The sequence below is a fragment of the Ornithorhynchus anatinus genome, chromosome 1, assembly GCF_004115215.2.
Source record: "Ornithorhynchus anatinus isolate Pmale09 chromosome 1, mOrnAna1.pri.v4, whole genome shotgun sequence".
Taxonomy (NCBI): Eukaryota; Metazoa; Chordata; class Mammalia; order Monotremata; family Ornithorhynchidae; genus Ornithorhynchus; species Ornithorhynchus anatinus.
The window spans coordinates 167241129-167263083 of NC_041728.1; the positions used below are offsets into that span (position 1 = coordinate 167241129).

Here is a 21955-nt window from a genome sequence, read left to right on the forward strand (position 1 = left end):
AGGCGTGTGGTAATGTTCTCATGTTGGCCTTTACCACCAAAATACAAGGAGTCGCGAAATCCTGCTCCTGTTGGCTAGATGGGCACGACGAAAGGAGTGTCTCTGGCTCTGTATCAGCTTTGAACTTTCTAGACTGTTAACTTGTTAATAATAATGATTATGGTATTTGTTAAGCGCTTACTATGTGCCAAACACTGTTTTAAGTGCTGGGGTAAATACAAGGTAATCAGGTTGTCCCACTTGGGGCTCACAATATTAATCCCCGTTATACAGACGAGGTCACTGAGACACAGAGAAGTTAAGTGGCTTGCCCAAGGAAACAGAGCAGACAAGCAGCGGAGTCGAATTAGAACCCACGTCCTCTGACTCCCAAGCCCGTGCTCTTTCCACTAAGCCACAGCAGGGAACGTGTCTACCAACTCTGTCATACTGTACTCGCCCCAGCGCTCGGTACAGTGCTCTGCACGCAGTAAGCTCAATGAATACGATTGAGTGAATGCTTTTTCCCTGATAAAATCACATCTCCTCCAGGAAACCTGCCTTAATCTCTCATCTTCTCATCCCTTTTCGCTCCATACTATTTGAACTCTGCACTTGAGTCCTTATCCCACCTAAGCAGCTAGGTACTCCAACCTCTAGGTATTAACTCCCTCAGCCCTTACGAACACATCTTTATTATTATATTTGTTAAAGTGCTTATTATGTGCCAGAAACTGTACTAAGCACTGGGATTGATACAAACTAATCAGGTTGGACATAATCGCTGTCCCATATGGGGCTCACATTCTTAATCCCCATTTTACAGATGAGGTAACTGAGACCAAGAAAACAATAATGAACGATGGCATTTCTTAGGCACTTCTTTTGTGCCGAGCACTATTCTAAGCGCTGGGGTAGATGCAAGGTTATCAGGTTGTCCCATGTGGGGTTCAAAGTCTTAATCCCCATTTTGCAAATGAGGTAACTGAGGTGCAGAGAAGTTAAGTGGTTTGCCCAAAGTCACACAGCTGACAAGTGGCAAAGCAGGGATTAGAACCCACCGCCTCTGACTCCCAAGCCCGTGCTCTTTCCACTAAGCCACGCTGCTTCTCTACACTCTTCTCCTTCCACGGGGTTGCTTTCCCAACCTGTCATTTATTTTAGATTGAAAGCTCCTTGAGGATTGGTTCGTGTTTACCAACTCTACTGTATTCTCTCAAGGGCTAAGTACAGACTTCTGCCCCAAGAAAGACCTCAAACAAATGCCACTGATTGACAGATGGCTTGAACAATCCTGAAAAAGCAAGCTACCGGGCGAGAGAGAGATGGAAGGAAGATGACTGCCCGAGACAAGGAAGTTTATCACAGGAAGCAGAAAGGACAAGCCACACTGAGGCAACGGATTATACAAGTCGAAGCCCTAGATAAAGCCCTGCTGATCAGGACTTTAGAAAATCCAAAGTGGTCCAAGAGCCAGGAATATTCATAGCGGATCAGGAACACCCCCAAAGCCATGCAGTTATTATTGTTGCTATCGACGATGTGGCCAACCAGCAAAAATGTTTTTTCACTATGCGGAGCGAGGGAATACTCACTGTTTTTGTTCTTGCCTCCTCAACCTTCCAAGGCACAAGGTTATCTGCCCTGTTCCCAAATATCTCCAGGGAAAGAGATTCCATAGGCTCCCTGAGTAACCTACTCCAGTGTTTAACAATCCTTATCGCCAGGACGTGGTTCTCTATGGTTAACCTAAATCCCTCCAGATGTGGTTTAAGTTCATTTCCTCTGGCTCTCCCTTCAGTGGAGATGGAAAACAGCTGCTCACCTTTCTCCTCCTCTAACCCTTCTTTTGTACTTGAAGATAGTGATTAAGTCTCTCCTGAGGATTCTCATTTCCAATCCCAGTTCCTTAAAGTTTTCATCATGCTTCCCCACCGGGGTAATTCAGAAAAAGGAGGTGTGGTGTAAATTGGGGGGTGGGGGGGGGTTCCATTTTTGCCTTAAATTACCCAAAATAAAGCATATATATAGACCTAGCACGCATCCCAAGTTTAGGAGAAGTGGGGACAAGCTTCTTTAGTGTCTTCTAAAAAACCTGAGCATATTTTCACCAATTGTCAACAGCTTCTTAACATTGCTTACTAATTAAGCGTTTGGTGTTGCTATGGGGACACCAACAAGCTCCTGAGATGGGATGCATTTTTTCAGACAAGGGCTGTCAAGACCGAGGAGCACGTTGGAGCAATAATCAACTCGGGAACAACCTAATAGTCTTTCTTTTTCCTTTCAGGGCGGGAAGATCCCAGTGCGATGGACAGCCCCAGAGGCCATAGCTTACCGCAAGTTCACCTCGGCCAGCGACGTCTGGAGCTACGGAATCGTCATGTGGGAAGTTATGTCGTTCGGAGAGCGACCCTACTGGGATATGTCCAACCAAGATGTGAGTGTTTGGAGCTTAAGTGTGGTAAGAGGCCTGGTTGAATGTTTGACAGTCTCTAGTGCGGCCATGCAAATTAGCATAGCCCACCAAATGAGAGTCTGAATTGAATTGAATCAGTGGTATTTTTTGAGCACATACCGTGTGAAGAGCACAGTACTGAGTGCTTGGGAGAGTAAACAGAATAGCTTAGTGGAAGGAGCACAGGCTTGGGAGTCAGAGGTTGTGGGTTCTAATCCCTGCTCTGCCACCTGTCAGCTGCGTGACTGTGGGCAAGTCATTTAACTTCGCTGTGCCTCAGTTGCCTCATCTGTAAAAGGGGGATTAAGACTCCGAGCCCCACGTGGGCCAACCTGATTACCTCGTATCTACCCAGCGCTTAGAACAGTCCTGGCACATAGTAAGTGCTTAACAAATGCCACTATCACTACTATCATTATTATTACAATATTATTACAATAATTATAAATGATTATTATATTATTACAATATAACAGAATTGGTAGATGAGTCCCCTGCCCACTAGGAGTTTACAATCTAGAGGACATCAGACTGCCACTAAACAATATCAAGCTGTGGACAAATAAGGATTTGGGGGGAAACTGTGTACCATCCCCCAGGATGGCAGAGAAGCAGCGTGGCTTAGTGGAAAGAGCCCAGATTTGAGAGTCAGAGGTCATGGGTTCTAATCCCGGCCCTGCCACTTGTCTGCTGTGTGACCTTGGGCAAGTCACTTAACTTCTCTGGGCCTCAGTTACCTCCTCTGTAAAATGGAGATGAAGACTGTGAGCCCCAGGTGGGGCAACCTGATTACCCTGTATCTACCCCAGCACTTAGACCAGTGCTCTGCGCATAGTAAGCGCTTTACAAATACCATAATTATTACTCCTTCTCATCAGTGGCATCTTCACCATAACATTGACAAACATGGGAAGAGTCAAATCAAGTCTTACCAGTCGGTAAATCATTTTTGTGGAAGATAATTGATCCATCAATAGTATTGGTTGAGTGCTTACTTGCAAAGTGTGCTCTTTGCCTCATTTCCACCTCCCCCCGCCTCTTCGATCAATCAGCCAATCAATAGTATTGATCGAGTGCTTACTTTGTGCACAGCACTGCACTAAATGCTTTGAAGAGTGCAAAGTAAAAGAGTTGATAGTTGATAGAGAAGCAGCAATGGCGTAGTGGGGAGCCCGGGCCCGGGAGTCAGAAGGGTCATGGGTTCTAATCCGGGTTCTGCCACTTCTCTGTTGTGTGGCCTTACGCAAGTCACTTTACTTCTCTGTGCCTCAGTTACCTCATCTGGAAAATGGGGATTAAGAACGTGAGCCCTATGAGGGATAGAGACTATGTCTAACCTGATTTGCTTGTATTCACCCCAACACTTAGTACAGTGTCTGGCACATAGTAAGCACTTAACAAATACCACTATTATTATTATTATTATTTCCCTGCCTAAAACAAGCTTACTTCTAGAGGGACAAGGCAAATCAAGTCTTACAAGTCAAAAAACATTTTTGAGGATGATAAACAATCGAGTAATCCATCAATGGTATTTGTTGATTACTTACTGTGTGCAAAGCACTGTACTAAGCATTTTGGAGAACCCAATAACAATAAATAGACACAGAAATTAAAATGAGCTACAGATGGGGGAATGGGAGCGTTTAGGGATATGTGCACAAGTGCTACAGGTTTGGTTTGGAGTAAATATAGTGGTTCATTCATTCATTCATTCAATCGTATTTATTGAACGCTTACTGTGTGCAGAGCACTGTACTAAGCGCTTGGAAAGTACAAGTCGGCAACAGATAGGGACAATCCCTGCCCAATCTCGGGCTCACAGTCTAAGAGGGGGAGACAGACAACAAAATAAAAACAAGTAGACATCAATACCATCAAAATAGATAGATAGAACCATAGATCATTAATAAACCACATCATTAATGAAATAGAGTAATAAATAATATATACAAATATACCCAAGTGCTATGGGGAGGGGAAGGAGGTAGAGCAGAGGGAGGGAGTAGGGGGAATGGGGAGGGGAGGAGAAGCAGAGGGAAAGCGAGGGCTCAGTGTCTGGGAAGGCCTTCTGGAGGAGGCGAGCTGTCAATAGGGCTTTGAAGAAGAGAAGAGAGTTAGTTTGGCAGAAGTGAGGAGGGAGGACATTCCAGGTCAGTGGTGGGACGTGGGCTGGGGTCGACAGCAGGACAGGTGTGAGGAGGTGAGCGGCAGAGAAGCAGAGTGTACGGGGTGGGCTGTAGAAGGCGAGAAGGGAGGTGAGGGAGGAGGGGGCAAGGGGATAGACAGCTTAGAAACCAAGAGTGAGAAGTTTTTGCTTCATGCGAAGGTTGATGGGCAACCACTGGAGGTTTTTGAGGAGGGAAGTGACGTGCCCAGATCATTTCTGAAGAAAGATAATCCGGGCAGTGGAGTGAAGTATAGACGGAGTGGGGGAGAGACAGGAGGATGGGAGATCAGAGAGGAGGCCGATGCAAAAATGCAGTTGGGATGTTATGAGAGATTGTACCAGCAAGGTAGCAGTTTGGATGGGGAGGAAAGGACGGATCTTGGCGATGTTGTGAAAGTGAGACCGGCAGGTTTTGGTGACGGATTAGAGTTTTGGTGACAGATTGGATGTGTGGATGAATGAGAGAGCGGAGTCAAGGATGATACCAAGGTTGTGGACTTCTGAGATGGGAAGGATGGTAGTGCTATCCACAGCGATGGGAAAGTCAGGGAGAGGACAGGGTTTGATCAGGGAAGATCAGGAGCTCAGTCTTGGACATGTTGAGTTTTAGGTGGTGGGAGGACATCCAGGTGGAGATGTCCGGAAGGCAGGAGGAGATATGAGTTTGGAGGGAGGGAGAGAGAAAAGGGGAGGAGATGCAGATTTGAGTATCATCTACGTAGAGATGATAGTTAAGCGCTTACTCCGTTTCAGGCACTGTGCTAGGCCCTGGGGTAGATTCAAGCTAATCAGGTTGGGTACAGTCCATGTCCCATGTGGAAATCACACTCTTAATCCCCATTTTACAGACAAGGGAACCAAAGCACAGAGAAGTTAAGTGACTTGCCCAAACTCACACACTAGACATGCGGAGGAGTCAGAATTAGAACCCAGGTCCTGTGACTACCAGGTTCCAATGGACACCAGTGGAATTTTGATGCTTGATTTTCAAATGCTCTATATCAGGTATTATCTGTAAATTCGATGTAACTTTCTGTCCATCTCGCCAGTGCAAGATCCAGATAATAATGGTAGTTCCCTGCTGTTAGCGGACCTGGCAAGGGGAGGATGCAGAGGGCACATCCCATGGGTTTTCTATTCCACTCATCTGGTAATCCCCCTAAGCTGTGGGATAGGAAGGATGACCCAACTGCTCCAGAATCAGCCTTTCTCTTTAGAAACTACTGAAGCAGTGGAGCTGGGAAGAATTTTACAGATGACAATTGAAAGGCTTTTGGAAAGAGAATTGCAAAGGGAAGTCAGAGCACTGGTAATTGGACTTCAGGAGCCCAGAAGTCATTTGAACGTGGACATAGAATTTGTCAGCCAGAGAGAAACCTGGAGGTTTGACTGCTTGGGTTTGATAGACAGAGGTAATGAGAGTGGCAGGGGCCGTGGAGAAGACCTGCAGTTTTATTGAAACATCGGAGCTCAAATTAACCTCCTCACACCCTGGTTTCCTCACAGCACTTTGCCTGCTTCTAATAATAATACCTGTGGTATTTGTGAAGCGCTTACTATACGCCAGGCTCTGAACTAAGCTCTGGGGTAGATAGGTGAGAGCAAATTGGGTTGGACACAGTCCCTGTCCCACATAGAGCTCACAGACTCAATCCCCTTTTTACAGATGAGGTAACTGAGTTCCAGAAAAGTGAAGTGACTTGCCCAAAGTCACACAGTAGACAAATGGCCGAGCTGGGATTAAAACCCATGACCTTCTGACTCCCAGGCCCGTGCTCTATAATAATAATAACAATAATTATGATCATGATATTTGTTAAGCACTTACTATGTGCCAAGCACTGTCCTAAACACAAGGTAATTAGCTCGTCCCACATGGGGCTCATATTCTTAATCCCCATTTTACAGATGAGGTAACTGAGACCTAGAGAAGTTAAGCAGCTTGCCCAAGGTGACACAGCAGACAAGTGGCAGAGCCGGGAGGAGAACCCACGTTCTCTGACTCCCATCCCTGGGGTCTTTCCACGAGGCCACGTATGCTCCTTCATGCAATTTATTCATGACAAATGAGACTTTCTTTAATGGGAGCAATCAGTTGATTGATTTATGGTATGTACTGAGCACTTATGAGCTGAGCATTGTACTGAGCTCATGGGAGAGTAGTCTAGTAAATTACACTACAGTGGTAGCACTGGCTCACTACTAGCCTGTGCATCTATAATTCTATTATGTATCTATAATTCTATTTATTGATATTGACACTACTGATGCCTGTTTACTTGTTTTGTTGGTCTGTCTCCTCTCTTCTAGACTGTGAGCCCATTGTTGGGTAGGGATTGTTCCTATCTGCTGCTGAATTGTACTTTCCAAGCACGTAATACAGTGCTCTGCACACAGTGAGCGCTCAGTAAATACGATTGAATGAATGAATACTAGCAGTGGTGCTGTAATGTAGCATACCAGAGATTCACTGCATTCTAGAGGAATGGTGGGTAGGATGCCCTACTTCAGAGTCTCTTCATCCATCACTCAATGGCATTTATCGAGCACTTATTCTGTGCGGAGCCCTGTACTAAGTGCTTGGGAAAACACGATGTAATAGAGTTGATGGATGAAAAAGAGCTTAGAGTCTACAGTCTACTAAGTAGTAATATGAACAGTGGTCCATCAGTCCAATCAAATTACGACTCCCCTTGGCCCAAATCCCACAAGCATTGAGGTACATAGATCCATAATTTATTTGTATTAAAGTTTCTCCCCCTCCAGACGTAAGCTCACTGTGGGCAGGGAATATGTCTGTTTTCTCATTCTACTGAACTCTCCCAAGTGCTTAGTACGGTGCTCTGCACACACTAAAGGCTCAATAAATACAATTCCTTGATGGATCATAACTTCATTTTACTCTTCCAAGTGTTTAGTACAAAGTTCTACACACAGAAGTTGCTCCTGTCATTGCACGACTCTCCCCTGCTTCCAAGTCTTACTGAAGGCCCGTCTCCTCCAAGAGGCCTTTCCTGATTAAACGCTCCTTTCCTTTTCTCCCACTCCCTTCTGCGTCGCCCTGACTTGCTCTCTTTGTTCATCCCCCCTCCCAGCCCCACAGGACTTATGTACCTATCTGTAATTCATTTATTTATATTAATGTCTGTCTCCACTCTAGACTGTAAACTCACTGTGGGCGGGGAATGGGTTTGTTTATTGCTACACTGTACTCTCCGAAGGGCTTAGTAGAGCGCTCTGCACACCCTAAGCGTTCAAATATTCATTCATTCAATGGTAGTTACTGAGCGCTTACTGTGTGCAGAGCACTGTGCTAAGTATTTGGGAGAGTACAATACGAGAAAGCAGAGTGGCTTAGGGGAGCTTGGGAGTCAGAGGACGTGGGTTCTAATCCTGGCTCCACCACTTGTCAGCTATCTGACTTTGGGCACATCCCTTAACTTCTCTGTGTCTTAGTAACCTCACCTGTAAAATAGGGATTGAGAGTGTGAGCCCCAGGTGGGACAACCCGATTACCTTGTATCTACCCCAGTGCTTAGAACAGTGCATGGCACATAGTAAGTGCTTAACAATAGGCAGATACATTCCTTGCCCACACAATTGACTGACGGATTGAGTGCCCGATTGACTTTACTGCCCGACTGAGCTAGGGCTCTCTAGCCGCCAAGCAACACTTCTGTTGCGGAACGGCTCTGACTCCTCATTTCTTTCCAGGTGATCAATGCCATCGAACAGGACTATCGGCTTCCACCTCCCATGGACTGCCCAGCTGCCCTGCACCAGCTCATGTTAGACTGCTGGCAGAAGGACCGCAACACTCGACCGCGCTTCACAGAGATCGTCAACACCTTGGATAAGATGATCAGGAATCCAGCAAGTCTCAAGACCGTGGCGACCATCACCGCCGTGTGAGTGGCAGGACTCCGGGATACCTCCGGAGGGGATCGAAGGGAGGGCGAATGAGTTGGGAGGGGTCGGAGGGGTGGGTCTCTGATTCCCACTCCCTATCGATAGGGTTTCTTTTTAGACTGAGTGGGTGGGCAGTGGGAAAGAGTAGAGACCAGGTCCAGGCAAGTCAGATCCTGTCAGCTTCCTTCTCCCAGGGTTCCTTCTGGTTGTCTTTGTGGATGTTACCGCTTGGGGAGGAAGTAGGCCAACTTGAAGCCTCTCCCTTCCTCAACAATGGCCAACCTAACCTTCAGAGCGCAAAAATGGAATGGCTTTTTCATGCCTGCCAGTCTGCAGCACACGTTAAACTAGGCAATGAATGTTTAATCTACCGTGTACCACTTCGGTTCTTTGGTGTAAAGCATGTAGTCTGTTTCCAAACCTCTCACCACACGCAGTGGGAAAATGGCGAACGCGTAACCCAAGGCTAAGGAGGGAATACAAGGAGTTGGGGATTTTTGCAGTGGAAAAATGGCTGGATCTATTACAGACACAATTGCCTGCCAAGAAGAGGCTGATTTTACATTAACTAGTTATATGTTCAAGGTTTAGTCTTTTAGCTGCAAACCATAGTAGATGGTAAGGGGTAAGAGAGAAGACCACCAGAGGAACATAATAGTAATAATAATAATAGTGGTAATGAGAATAATGGTATTTGTTAAGCGCTGACTGTGTGTCAAGCACTAAGCACTGGGAGAGATACAGGAAAATTCAGACACAGCCTGAACAAAAATTTCCAGACTAGTTTGGATAGGAATAATGAACAATTTCCTGGCCGTGAGGTTTTCTGGAGACCGACTAGATCTTGAGGTTCCTCCAGACTTCCCTTCCCAGAAGATCAATCAGTCAATCATTGGTATTTATATTGTGTGGAGAGTGCTGTACTGTGCTCTTGGGGAGGGTTAGCAGACGTGTTCCCTGCCCACAGAGTACTTACAGCCTAGAGGGGAAACACATCTTAATATAAATAAAAATGTACATAAGTGCTGTGGGGTTGAGGGTGGGACAATTATCAAGTACCCAAAGATAACAGATCCAAGTGTGGAGATGATGCAGAAGGGAGAGGGAGCCAGAGATAAGAAGATCTTCCAAGATAGGAGAGAAAGATTCACACAACTGGAGCCTTGCAGTCTTTTCAGAAGGCAGAGGTCTGGACTAGATGACTTCTGACGCAGAACCTATTTATTCAGCTGTAGCTCGTGCTTTCCCCACTCCAACCTAGCCCAGCACCATCTACATTTCTTCCTCTGAATGTTGTCCTGTCTGATCTTTGTCTTCGGCCTTTTTCCAGCCTGCGGCCTCCACCGACCCCTGCCCTCACGTGCAAATTAACCCTGGATCATTTCTGTCATTTCAGGCCTTCCCAGCCACTGTTAGACCGCTCCATCCCAGATTTCACTGCCTTTACCTCAGTGGATGATTGGCTCAATGCCATTAAAATGGTCCAGTACAGGGACAGTTTCCTGACTGCTGGGTTCACCTCTCTCCAGCTGGTTACTCAGATGTCATCAGAGTAAGTGGCCCCACCACCGCCCTTCCTGACCATACAGTCGCTGTAGAGTTTGATCGTTCTCCTCCAGGGTGAGGCTGAGGAGAAGACCTCCATTTTCCTCCTCGGGCCTCCCAGACACATAAAGGCAACAAAGAGAGTATCCAGATGGGAAAACAAAGGAATTCTACGATTTAAAAATGGGAATGTGTCCTCTAGACTGTAAGGCCCTTGTGGGCAGGGATCTTGTCGACCAACTCTGTTGTATCTTCTCAAGCGCTTAGTACGGTGCTCGACACACAGTAAGTGCTCAAGGAATACCATTGATTGACAGAGATTCAGGAAAATGGTCAGAAAAATAAATTGTCCACAGATACGTATGTACAGTCAATTCTCAATTACCTTTGAGTAGGTTGAGGATGAGAAGCAGCGTGGCTCAGTGGAAAAGAGCCTGGGCTTCGGAGTCAGAGGTCATGAGTTCGACTCCCGGCTCTGCCACTTGTCAGCTGTGTGACTGTGGGCAAGTCACTTCACTTTTCCGTGCCTCAGTTACCTCATCTGTAAAATGGAGATTAACTGTGAGCCTCACGTGGGACAACCTGATGACCCTGTATCTCCCCCAGCACTTAGAACAGTGCTCTGCACATAGTAAGCACTTAACAAATACCAACATTATTATTATTATTATCTCCTTTGTGCATTACTCATGGGAGACATGTTTTTAAGCTTGGGTTAAATGCAAGCATGCCTTTCCTCTTCAGTTCTTCCTTATTGATGGATGATGAAGATGATGGCATTTGTTAAGCACATACTATTAACAGTTAAGCACTGTTCTAAGCACTGGGGTAGATACAAAGCAGTGTGGTTTAATGGATAGAGCACAGGCTTGGGAGTCAGAGGAGTTGAGTTCTAATCCCGGCTCTGCCACTTGTCTGCTGTGTGACCATGGGCAAGCCACTTAACTTCTTTGTACCTTTGTTACCTCATCTGTAAAATGGGGATTAAGACTGTGAGCCCCACGTGGGACAACATGTTTACTTTCTATCTACCCCAATGTTTAGAACGGTGCTTGGCACATAGTAAACCCTTAACAAATAACATGTTTATTATTATTTATTATTAGATTGGATGCGGCCTCTATTCCCACATGGGACTTACAGTCTTAATCACCATTTTTCAGATGAGGGAACTGAGGCACAGAGAAGTTAAGTGACTTGCCCAAGGTCACACAGCAAGTAATTGGCAGAGTCGGGATTAAAACCCAGGGCCTCTGACTCCCGGTTCCGTGTTCTTTCCACTAGGCCATGTTGCTTCTCTCCATTGCGTAGTTCAGTCTCTTCCCCTTGCTATCCACCCACAGCACTAATGTCCATATCTGTAATTTAGTTATTCATATTAATGTCTGTCTCCCCATTTAGTCTTTAAGCTTGTTGTGGGAGGGATTGTGTCTGCTATATTGTTATACTCTAGTCTACCAAGCGCTTAGTACAGTGTTCTACACTCAGTAAGTGCTAAATAAATACGATTGACTGCTTGACTGACATCTTATTTTGTATTCCCCGTTTTTGAACAGTACCTGGTCCATGGGTTCCCCTCCATTAACAGAGAGTTGATTTTATGTAGCACACACAAATACCAAAAATAAATCAGCCAATTAGCCTCTAATGAGGTGTCATTAGTAGTAAAGTGAATGACACCAGAAGTTCTCTATTAACATAGGTTAAATCGTTTCTGGACAAATATATGAAGGACTATTTCCAAGGAAATCATTTCTGGACAAATATATGAGGGACTATTTCCAAGGAAAATATGTATGTATACGTCTACATGTACACAAATATGTATTTAAGTTTATTTTTAATAGCACTTTTCTCTTGGAAAGTATAAGATGAATGAAATCAATAGAATAAAATTCTGCTACTCTGACATCATATTGTTGAAAGGATGACCTATATGGGGCATAGTCATCTGAATGTACTATGACTCAATCAGTCAATCATATTTATTGAGCACTTACTGTCTTCACAGCATTGTGCTAAGCACTTGGGAGAGTATGACAGAACAGAATTGGTAGACAAATTCCCTGCCCACCTTGAGTTTATAGTTTAGAGGGAACTAACATTGATTTACTCAGCTCCTGAAGGGAGAGAATGAAGGGAAAATGTCGGAAGGGAAAAGAAGGGATGGGAGGAGCCTTAGAAAATTCATTTTGATGTTAAGTGGTAGCAGAAAAGCTACCCGAGCTCCGACCCCAGACCCGCTCTTTGAAATCCCTTCAGTCCTAATGCACAGAACAGATTTGAAAATAGCCACATCCCATTTTAGGGAGAGGCTCTTCTGTCCCAGTGGGCCTCTCATGCTCCACTCTCTATGAGACCCGCTTCAACGCCTTTGGAGAGAGGCACTACTTGGATTACACTCCCATGAGAGAAGAAGCATTAGGGAGAAACGTTAGTGGATAGATTACAGGCCCGGGAGTCAGAGGAACCTGGGTTCTAATCCCGACTCTACCACTTGTCTGCTGCGTGACTTGGAAAACTCACTTCACTTCTCTTTGCCTCCATTGCCTGATCTGTAAAAAGGGGACTAAGACTGTGAGCCCCATGTGAGACAGGAACTGAGTCCAACCTGATTTGCTTTGTACAGTGCCTGGCACATAGTAAGCGCTTGACAAATACCACAATCATTATTATCATTATTAGGGCAGAAAACCACAAAAAATGAAGAAGCAAAAAGCAAATTCAGAAATAATGTGAATGGAATCCAGTGGGCAATTTGGGAGTAGTTTCCTTCCACGAATGAATGAATCAATCAGTGTTACTTACTGAGCACCAACTGGGTGCCGAACATTGCACTAATTGCTCGATGGTGTATGGTAAAATCAATTTGGTAGACAGGATCCCTACCCTCAGGGAGTTTACGTGGAGCTGGCTTCATGCAGACAGATGGTAGTGGTGGAGGGTTCAAGGGTCGTGACAGCCCAGTCCTTAAAGCAGAGTCTTACATCCGATCAATCCTTGAACCAGTGGTCCCCGGAATCAAAGTTATGGCAGATTTGGCTGCTCCATTGTGGACGTTCTGGCCTCCAATAGGCCAGTTCACAAACCCCATCAGCCCATGGGATGCACAACAGACCAACATCTGCCTCTGCCTTGCTCTCCCCACCCCCCACCCCCCCCCCCGGCTGAGAAGGGGCAGATGTCAGTTGGTCATTTTCCTGATGTTTGCTCCTCTACTACTTGGAGGTTCTCACTGCCACAGTAATGATGGTGACTTTAACCTTGGGGCTAGGCAAACTCAGTGTTCATTTTTGGTTTAATCTGCTAAAAGCCCAGTGTACATACCCAGATGTTACTACAAAAGACAGCTCTAGCCACTGGGAATTACAATCAGACAGAAAAGATAAAAATGACCTTCAGTGCTTTCAAATGAGCAATCAATCGTCCCACATCAGAGAATTAAGTAGATGGCATTCTATGAAAATGGCCAGGGCTCAGGAAGAGAAATGGAGGTGAACGCCAGTGAGACCGGAGTATACTGGAACCACACTTCTATCTGTTTTCCTCCTCTGGCCGAGACAGCCAGGGAAGGGTCTGGTCTCAAGCTGACATCTCCCATGACAAGGGTAGAATCCTTGTCCTAGAAAGTTGTTCCCTTCCATACTGGGGTATTCATGACCAAATGACTAACAAAAGGGGGAAAGGAGTGAAATAAGAGGGCAAGAGGACTGTGTATGCTTCGTCTAGAATAGCTGGGGGAAAAAAGACCAGATGAATTAAAAATAAAGCCCAGAAATATTTGGAGGAAAACCAACCCCCCTTTAACAGACGATTTTCAGACCCGAGGGCCACTGAATGCTAGATGTTAGCCTTAGGAAATTGACAGGGGTAGTCCAGAGACATGAAGGGGAGAGAATCGGTCAAACAATCAATGGTATTTATCGAGCAATTACTCTGTATTCATCATTAGCAAACATGTTCCCTTCCCATAAGGAGCTTACCTTCTAAAAGGAGTGTGGTAAAAGTGGTCTCCCTGAGCATACCACATACTTCTCCCCTTCTCAAAAGTCAAGTGGACTGAAGGGCAGGTAGCCAAGAGGGCAGTGTGTTTGGGATCGTGTTGACCCACCTGCAGACCCTCAGATCAGGTTCTCCACTGAATCTTTCCATGATGCCCTTTCTAATTGTATCCTTGCCTGTTCAGCCTTCTAGGCTCTAAGGTGAACCCATGCATCCCCATCCCCGCTCTGCCACTTGTCAGCTGGGTGCCTGTGGGCAAGTCACTTCACTTCTCTATGCCTCAGTTCCCTCATTTGTAAAATGGGGATGAAGACTGTGAGCCTCACGTGGGACAAGCAGATGACCCTGTATCTCCTCCAGCGCTTAGAACAGTGCTCTGCACATAGTAAGCGCTTATCAAATACCAACATCATGCATGGGGTGGTGAAATCAAAGCGAGCATACCTTTGCCAGGGCACCGAGTACCATTCTGGCTGTTCTGTTTTCAGATTCTTTGAGAGTCTGTGAGCTCACTGCTGAGTGTGGGAGATAATAATGATGGTATTTGTTAAGCGCTTACTATGTGCCCAGCACTGTTCTAAGCCCTGGGGTGCATACAAGGTAATCAGGTTGTCCCACGTGGGGCTCACAGTCTTAACCTCCATTTTACAGATGAGGTAACTGAGGCACGGAGAAGTGAAGTGATTTGCCCAAAGTCACACAGCAGATAAGGGCAGCTCCGGGATTAGAACTCACCTCCTCTGACTCCCAAGCCCGTGCTCTTTCCACTAAACCACACTGCTTCTCGATTGCCTGGGCGAGCACAGTGACAGGAGAGAAACTAAAACATATTGGCAAGCACTGACTTAGGAAGGTGATGACCCAGGAATCAGGACTTGGCACTTAACTTCAGATGGTTTTAAGGTAGTAGATCATATCAGTTAATCTATCAGTGGTATTAATCGAGCGTTTACTGCGTGCACAGCACCGTACTGTTTGGGATAGTACAGTAGAACAGAGGTGATAGACACCATCCCTGTTGACAGTGAACTTACAGTCAAGAGGGGGAGACAGACCTTCATTTAAATAATTTATACTATATAATTCATAGATATGCACATAAGTGCAGTGGGGCTGAAGGTGGGGCAAAAACCAAATGCTCAGAGGTCACAGAACCCCAGAAACTCTGGAGCTTCGACGCAGATATCAGCATAACTGCAGGCTCCCTTAGTTTGAAGGGTATGTAAATTCTGAAATTGTTTGTGCATTGTGGAGGAGCCTTGATGACTTGGTTGTTTGCAGTGCTGAAGAAACAAATTTACACATCCTCCAAAATCAAGAGTCCAGCCTGTTTTCTTACTTTGGCGTAGCTAAGCATACATAAAGAAACAGTCTAGGTTCTAAGTTTTTGCCCTTTAACCACTGACAGATGTGTGCTTCACGACTGACCCCAAAATCTCAATGTGTTTTGGCCTGAGGTAGCTGAGAATTTTTTTTCGCAGTATTTTAGTACCAGCACTCAATATATTGCTTTGGTGTCTAATATATACTATTGGAAACTACTATCACAAAAATCTTGAGAAAAAGCAGTCCAGGTTACAACTTATCAAATCTTCATGCTATCTGGGGCTTGAGTTTCATTGGAATGTTATCATTTTGCTCATCATAACCCCAAAACTGAATGCCAGAATTTCTTTTCACGGTTATAACTGGGTGGGCTTTGGAATACCTTTTTTTTTTTCCATTCTTTCTCCTTTCCGTGGCCTAAATCCTCATACTAAGTTACCAATCCCCGGGAATTCCTTTGGAGTAGCTGAAAATTTAATAAAGCTTAATCGAATTGTCCTCTGATTTTTAATTTTCATTTTTTATTATTTTTCAGAGACCTCCTGAGAATAGGGGTGACTTTGGCAGGACACCAGAAAAAGATCCTGAACAGCGTGCAGTCCATGAGGGTACAAATGAGTCAATCTCCCACCTCGATGGCATGAGTGTTCTGATTTCCTGACGATTGGGCAAAGGTTGGCGAAGGTGGGCAAGGGCTGAGGGTCGGAGGGGGAAAAGGAGGTGGACGAAGCCGTGGAAAACTCTGAAGAGGTTCGTGTGTAGTAGCCCCCGCCAACGAAGACTAAACCGGACGTGTTTCTGCCAGGCAACTTCCCGTTTCTCACTGACAGAAGCACCCTTCTGATGCCATGGGAAACCAAATATAGAACTATAAATATGTAAAAAGCCTATATGTAAAAGGAAATGAAGACAAACCAATGTGTGTCGGGGGAACGAAAATAAACTCAAATCCCGCCATCGGTGAGCTGGAGTCAAACATGATAGGGAGAAAGAGGGAAGGAAGGGGAGGGGAGAAAAAAGAAAACTTTCTAATTTTCCTCTTCACCATGAGCTTTTCGATTTCCCTTTTAGTACTCCCCGCCCCTCCCCAGCCGCCTCCACCATCCTCCTTCCTCTCCCACATCCATCCCCCCCTTTGCTCACGACTGGATGTGGAAATTTCCGCAAAGGACCGCCCGGCTCCTAAATACCAAGATGCCACTCTGTCAGTTACCAAAGGACCTAGCTGGCCACTGCATGGGAGACCCACACCCGCCAATTAATGTCTTCATATTGAAGAAGAGATGTACCTTCAATTGAAACCTTGTTTTTCTTTGGTTTGCATTTTTTTGCAAAAAGGAAAAAAAAAACCACAAATTGGGAAAAGACAACCCTGTTTCCATGTGTGCAAGCACGCGTGTGTACGTCTGCGTTGTAAAAAACCGTGGATCCATTGCTCGTACCCGACGGACCCAACTAGGGGAGAAGAGCCGCCATCTTGTCGCCTCCAGGGAAAGCTTGGGGCAATGCGGGGGGACGGTGTTGCTTCAACTGGACCGGTGGTTTTGTGGGGAGGCGGGAAGAGAGAGAAAGGAAAACCAAACTCTCAATGGGTTTGTGAACACAGATGCAGGAGGCAGAAGAATGGCTGAGCAGGCCAAGCTAGATCAGTGCTGACTCCTGGATTATCCAGCGGTGGGGGTTAGCGGGAAGGGGGATAAAACAGAGCGGTGGGGGAAGGGGGAGGGGGAAGGGAGGGTGGTTCTCCACATCCCAGTCAACTGGGAAGATGGCAAGGGAGGATTCTCTTTTTCTAACATGTGGACCTAAGGAGTTTGACTTTCAATTACTGGCTTAGGTTGTATGGCTTCAGAGGTATGTTTATATGTTTCTGTGTTCCTCTTTACATTCTTCTCTATTGTATCGCATTGCGCAATTCACTTTTGTAAATTCCACCTAACATTGAAATATTTTTAATTTTGCCTTTTACCTTAATCTCCTTGCTAATTTTATCTGTCTAATTAAAATGAGCAGAAGCATGTCTGGGTTTACATAGAATGGTGTCAGAGTCAACGACCGCAGATTATCTACAGGACCGGTCTCCCTGGAGGAAAGAGGAAGCCCTCGGTTTAGCGTCTTCACGAATGTTCTAGTCATCACCCCGGCTGCCCGTCTCTGGGGAGAGAGACATCAGCTACCTCAATCTGCTTCGCATAGTTGGGGCTTCTTCAGTGAAACGTTCCCATTGTCACAGGCGAGAAAATAAATTGGAAGATTCTATATAAAGCGAGCATTTTATTGAAAACCATTGTTTTTCCAATAGGGAGCATCGTTTTCATCCCAGATTGAGCCAACACCAAAAAAAAAAAAAAATCCTACACTAAACACATTGCTCACTTCGACCCAATAGTGGTGGACTCACTCAAGGAATATGAGAAGCAGCACGGCATAGGGGCTGGAGTAAGGGACTGGGAGTCAGAAGGTCAGGGGTTCTAATCCCAGCCTGCCACTTGTCTGCTGTGTGACCTTGGGCAAATCACCTCACCTCTCTGGGCCTCACTTACCTCATCTATAAAATGGGATTAAGATTGTGAGCCCTAAATGGGACAGGGACTGTGTCCAATCTGCTTCGCTTGTATCCACCCCAGCACTTAGTACAGTTCTTGGCACATATCGCTTAACAAATACCATAGTTATTCTTATCAATTATTAATATGTCCATCATAGCAGCACAGGCACGTTTTGGTGTTTTCATCCCCCTGTTGCCGTTCTGTAGCTTCTATATATTTTCAGTTTGCATTTTTCCGGGGAACAGGTAACTGTGCAGTCCTTCAATTCTTGGGAGCTCAATTTTGGTTGAAGAGATGAATCAGGCCTAAAGTGGGTGGGTGCACATGTGTGGACCTTTGTGTGAGTCTACATAAGCGTGAGCAGAGGTGTGTGTGTGTGTGTGTGTGTGTGTTGTGTGTTTGTGAACGTGAGTCCCTGTAAGAACAGGGTCCTCTTGGGTCCTGTTTCCTCCAACCAGACACATTTTTTTGTTTGTTTTTGTTTTGGTGGGATTCAAATCAACCTCCAGCTGATGAATTCACAAATGCTACTCACACAATTCAGACTTATCCTCATCATTTATAACCCAGAAGCCCATTTTTAAGGAAATGGCCTTTCCCTTGCCCTTGGAGATATTTCTTTCCAAGTTGCATAGAATGCTCTTGTGCAGTGGGATAGCCAATTCTACTTGGAAAGACACCAAATCCAAGAAAAATCCTTATCAACAAACCAAATTTTCTCTTATTCAATTTCATGAACAATTCACAAATTCCCCAAAAGACCTCAATCCATGATGTACTTGACAAGGTGAAACAAACTTTAATTTGTCATAAACTATTTTCTTAAACCCTAAGAATCCCCACACCACCCTCATTAAAAAAAAACTGCTGACCACCTAAGAGAGAACAGGTTTAAAGCAGAAAATAGGATTTCTTTCTTTCATTTTTGTTTCTACAGAATGATGTCATTGTCAATGCCAACACTTCATGAGTTCCTACTGTGTGCAAAGCATTGTGCAGATATGTAGTAAAAGTTTAATAAATAAAAGGTGTGGTCCCTAACCTCAAGGAACTTACAAGCAAATGTAAATTTCTATGTTGGAACGCACCTGGACTAGCTGAGAAATAGGGGACAGAGAGTCAGAAGACCTCGGTTCTGGTCCCATCTATGTTCACTAGCCAGCTGTGTGACCTCAGACGGGTCATTTAATCTCTCCAGGCCTCTGTCTCTTCGTCTCTATGATGGGGATCAGATTGATGGTGAACTCTGTGTGGGACAAGGATTGGGTCCAATCTGATCATTTCAAATATCTCCCAGCAATTAGCAAGAAGTAAGCTCTGAATAAATGTCACGATTATTATCGTTAAATATACAAAGAGAATGAGAGGACAGATACGGATGGCAAAGACTGTAATGGAGACTTAATGAGGAGGCATGACTAGGAAGGAGGAGTAATGAGGGAATAACTAGGCACTGTCTTTTGAAGAAAATGCTTTTTTAGGGGGGCTTTGAAGGAGCAGAGGAACAGGATTTGATGAAAACGACTGTAAGGGAATTTCATACAGAGAAAAACACTGTGAACAGTGGGTCAGACGGGAGAATCAAGAACGCGAGTGAAAAGAAAAAGAGCAGAAAAAAAGACAGTGTAGGAAGAAAGAAGAATGAGGATTGACCTGAATTGACCCATTCTCACTCCTACTTAGACTCTGAGACTCATGAGGGACAGGAACTCCTCCAACTGATTAAACTGGTATCTACTCCAGTGCTTAGGACAGTGCTTTTCACATAGGAAGTGCTTAACAAATCTAATAATAATAATAATGATAATGATAACAGTCTTAATATAGAGTTGGAAAGGACCACCTGTGGAGATTGGGAATCTTAGGCGAGAATGGCAGGAAACCTCATCTTTCAACTGGGAGAGTTGGAGCTCAGTTAGACTGTGTGCACCCAGAGGGACAGGTATGGTGTCTAAATAATAATTATGGTATTTGTTAAGTGCTTACTATGTGCCGGGCACTGTTCTAAGCGCTGGGGTAGATACGAGGTAATTACTTTGGACACAGTCCCCGTCCCAAGTGGGGCTCCCAGACAGTCTGAGTACCCGTTTTACAGATGGGGGAACTGCTCGCAAGCCCGTGCTCTAATCACTAGGCCATGCTGCTTCTAATTCTCAGCTGTGACTTCTATCCCAGCTCTTAGCACAATGTTCTGCACCCAGTAAACACTTAATGAATAGTATTACTACTGATAAAAACTATTACTACTGTAGGAGGAGGAGATGTCTGCAAACTACCCACCTCCCAATTTTTTAATCCCTCAGAAAACAGAAGTAGAAGACATGAGTGCCCGGAACTGGCAATGAGAAGCCAAATAACTCCTGGCAAATGGGTGGTAGGTGGCCACAGACACGTCACACCGAGTCCTGACATCAAGGCAGTGGATCTCAAATCCCCTCTTAAGTAGCTGTGCCAGATTATAGAACGGTATGTAAGTGTTGGAGCGGGGATGCCAGTCAACCAAGTCAACTTGATCCAGACTTATGTCTAACCTACCGAGCACCTGTAGTCCAGCTCTGATTGATTCCCCAGTCAATCATTCAGTAGGATTTATGGAATGCTGACTCTGTGCAGGGCACTGCGCTAAGCGCTTGAGACAGCAAAATAGACTTAGAAATAGCAATAACAATAATGGTATTTGTTAAGCGCTTATTATGTGCCAAGAACTGCATTCATTCATTCAATAGCATTTATTGAGCGCTTACTATGTGCAGAGCACTGTACTAAGCCCTTGGAATGTACAAATCGGTAACAGATAGAGACAGTCCCTGCCCTCTGATGGGCTTACAGTCTAATCGGGGGAGACGGACAGACAAAAACAATGGCAATAAATAGAATCGAGGGGAAGAACATCTCATTAAAACAATAGCAAATAAATAGAATCAAGGTGATGTACATCTCATTAACAAAATAAATAGGGTAATGAAGATATATTCAGAACTGTACTAAGCTCTGGGGTGGATACAAGCAAATCGGGTTGGACATAGTCCTTGTCCCACGTGTAGCCTCCCAGTCTCGATCCCCATTTTACAGATGAGGTAACTGAGGCCCAGAAAAATGAAGTGACTTGTCCAAGGTCACATAGCAGACAGGCGGCAGAGCCAGGATTAGAATCCATGACCTTCTGACTTTCAGGCCCGTGCTCTATCCTCTATGCCCTTCTCCTTCTACACGATTCCCTGTTCTCAAGGAGCTTAAAATCTTGCGGGGGCAGAAGACTATAGATTTCACTGGAAGCGGAGGCAATATCAGGCTCTGCCATCCAAGCCACAAAATCAGGCTCATCTGAAAGCTTCTCCTCTCATGTTTTCTATTGATTGGACTTGTATTGGGCTCTTCTCTTGGGACTTACCTGGGAAGGTGAGGGAATCTAGTGAGCATGAGAGAGCTTTTGTTCCTCCATAATGGATCCATAGAGCCTTCCCTCTAGACTATAAGCTCCTAATGGGCAGAAATGTGTCAGCCAATTCTGTTGCATTGTACTCTCCCAGTTGCTTAGTATAGTTCTCTGTCTATAGTGCTCCGCAATCGTTCATTCATTCATTCAATCATACTGTGTGCAGAGCACTGTGCTAAGCGCTTGGAATATAATAATGTTGGTATTTATTAAGCGCTTACTATGTGCAGAGCACTGTTCTAAGCGCTGGGGTAGATACAGGGTCATCAGGTTGTCCCACGTGAGGCTCATAGTCTTAATCCCCATTTTACAGATGAGGTAACTGAGGCAAATAGAAGTTGAGTGACTTGCCCACAGTCACACAGCTGACAAGTGGCAGCGCCAGAATTCAAACCCATGACCTCTGACTCCCAAGCCCGGGCTCTTTTCCACTGAGCCACGCTGCTTCTCAATACAACTTGGCAACAGAGAGATACAATCCCTGCCCAACAACAGGCTCACAGTCTAAAAGAGGGTGACAGACAGCAAAGTAAGGACTCAATAAGTATCACTGATTGATTCCAACAGAATGCTCCAACAGG

At 45.1% G+C, this 21955-nt stretch overlaps 1 protein-coding gene across 1 annotated transcript in view; it reads left to right on the forward strand.

Moving 5' to 3' along the window:
* Nucleotides 1-17081, forward strand: part of EPHB1 (EPH receptor B1) — a 652092-nt gene extending 635011 nt beyond the window's left edge. The window contains 4 exon segments of the mRNA XM_029062965.2: nt 2270-2419; nt 8322-8515; nt 9913-10068; nt 15925-17081. Of these exon segments, the coding sequence (XP_028918798.1) occupies nt 2270-2419; nt 8322-8515; nt 9913-10068; nt 15925-16033 (609 nt within the window). The 3' untranslated portion in view covers nt 16034-17081.
* Nucleotides 17082-21955: the final 4874 nt, after the last annotated feature.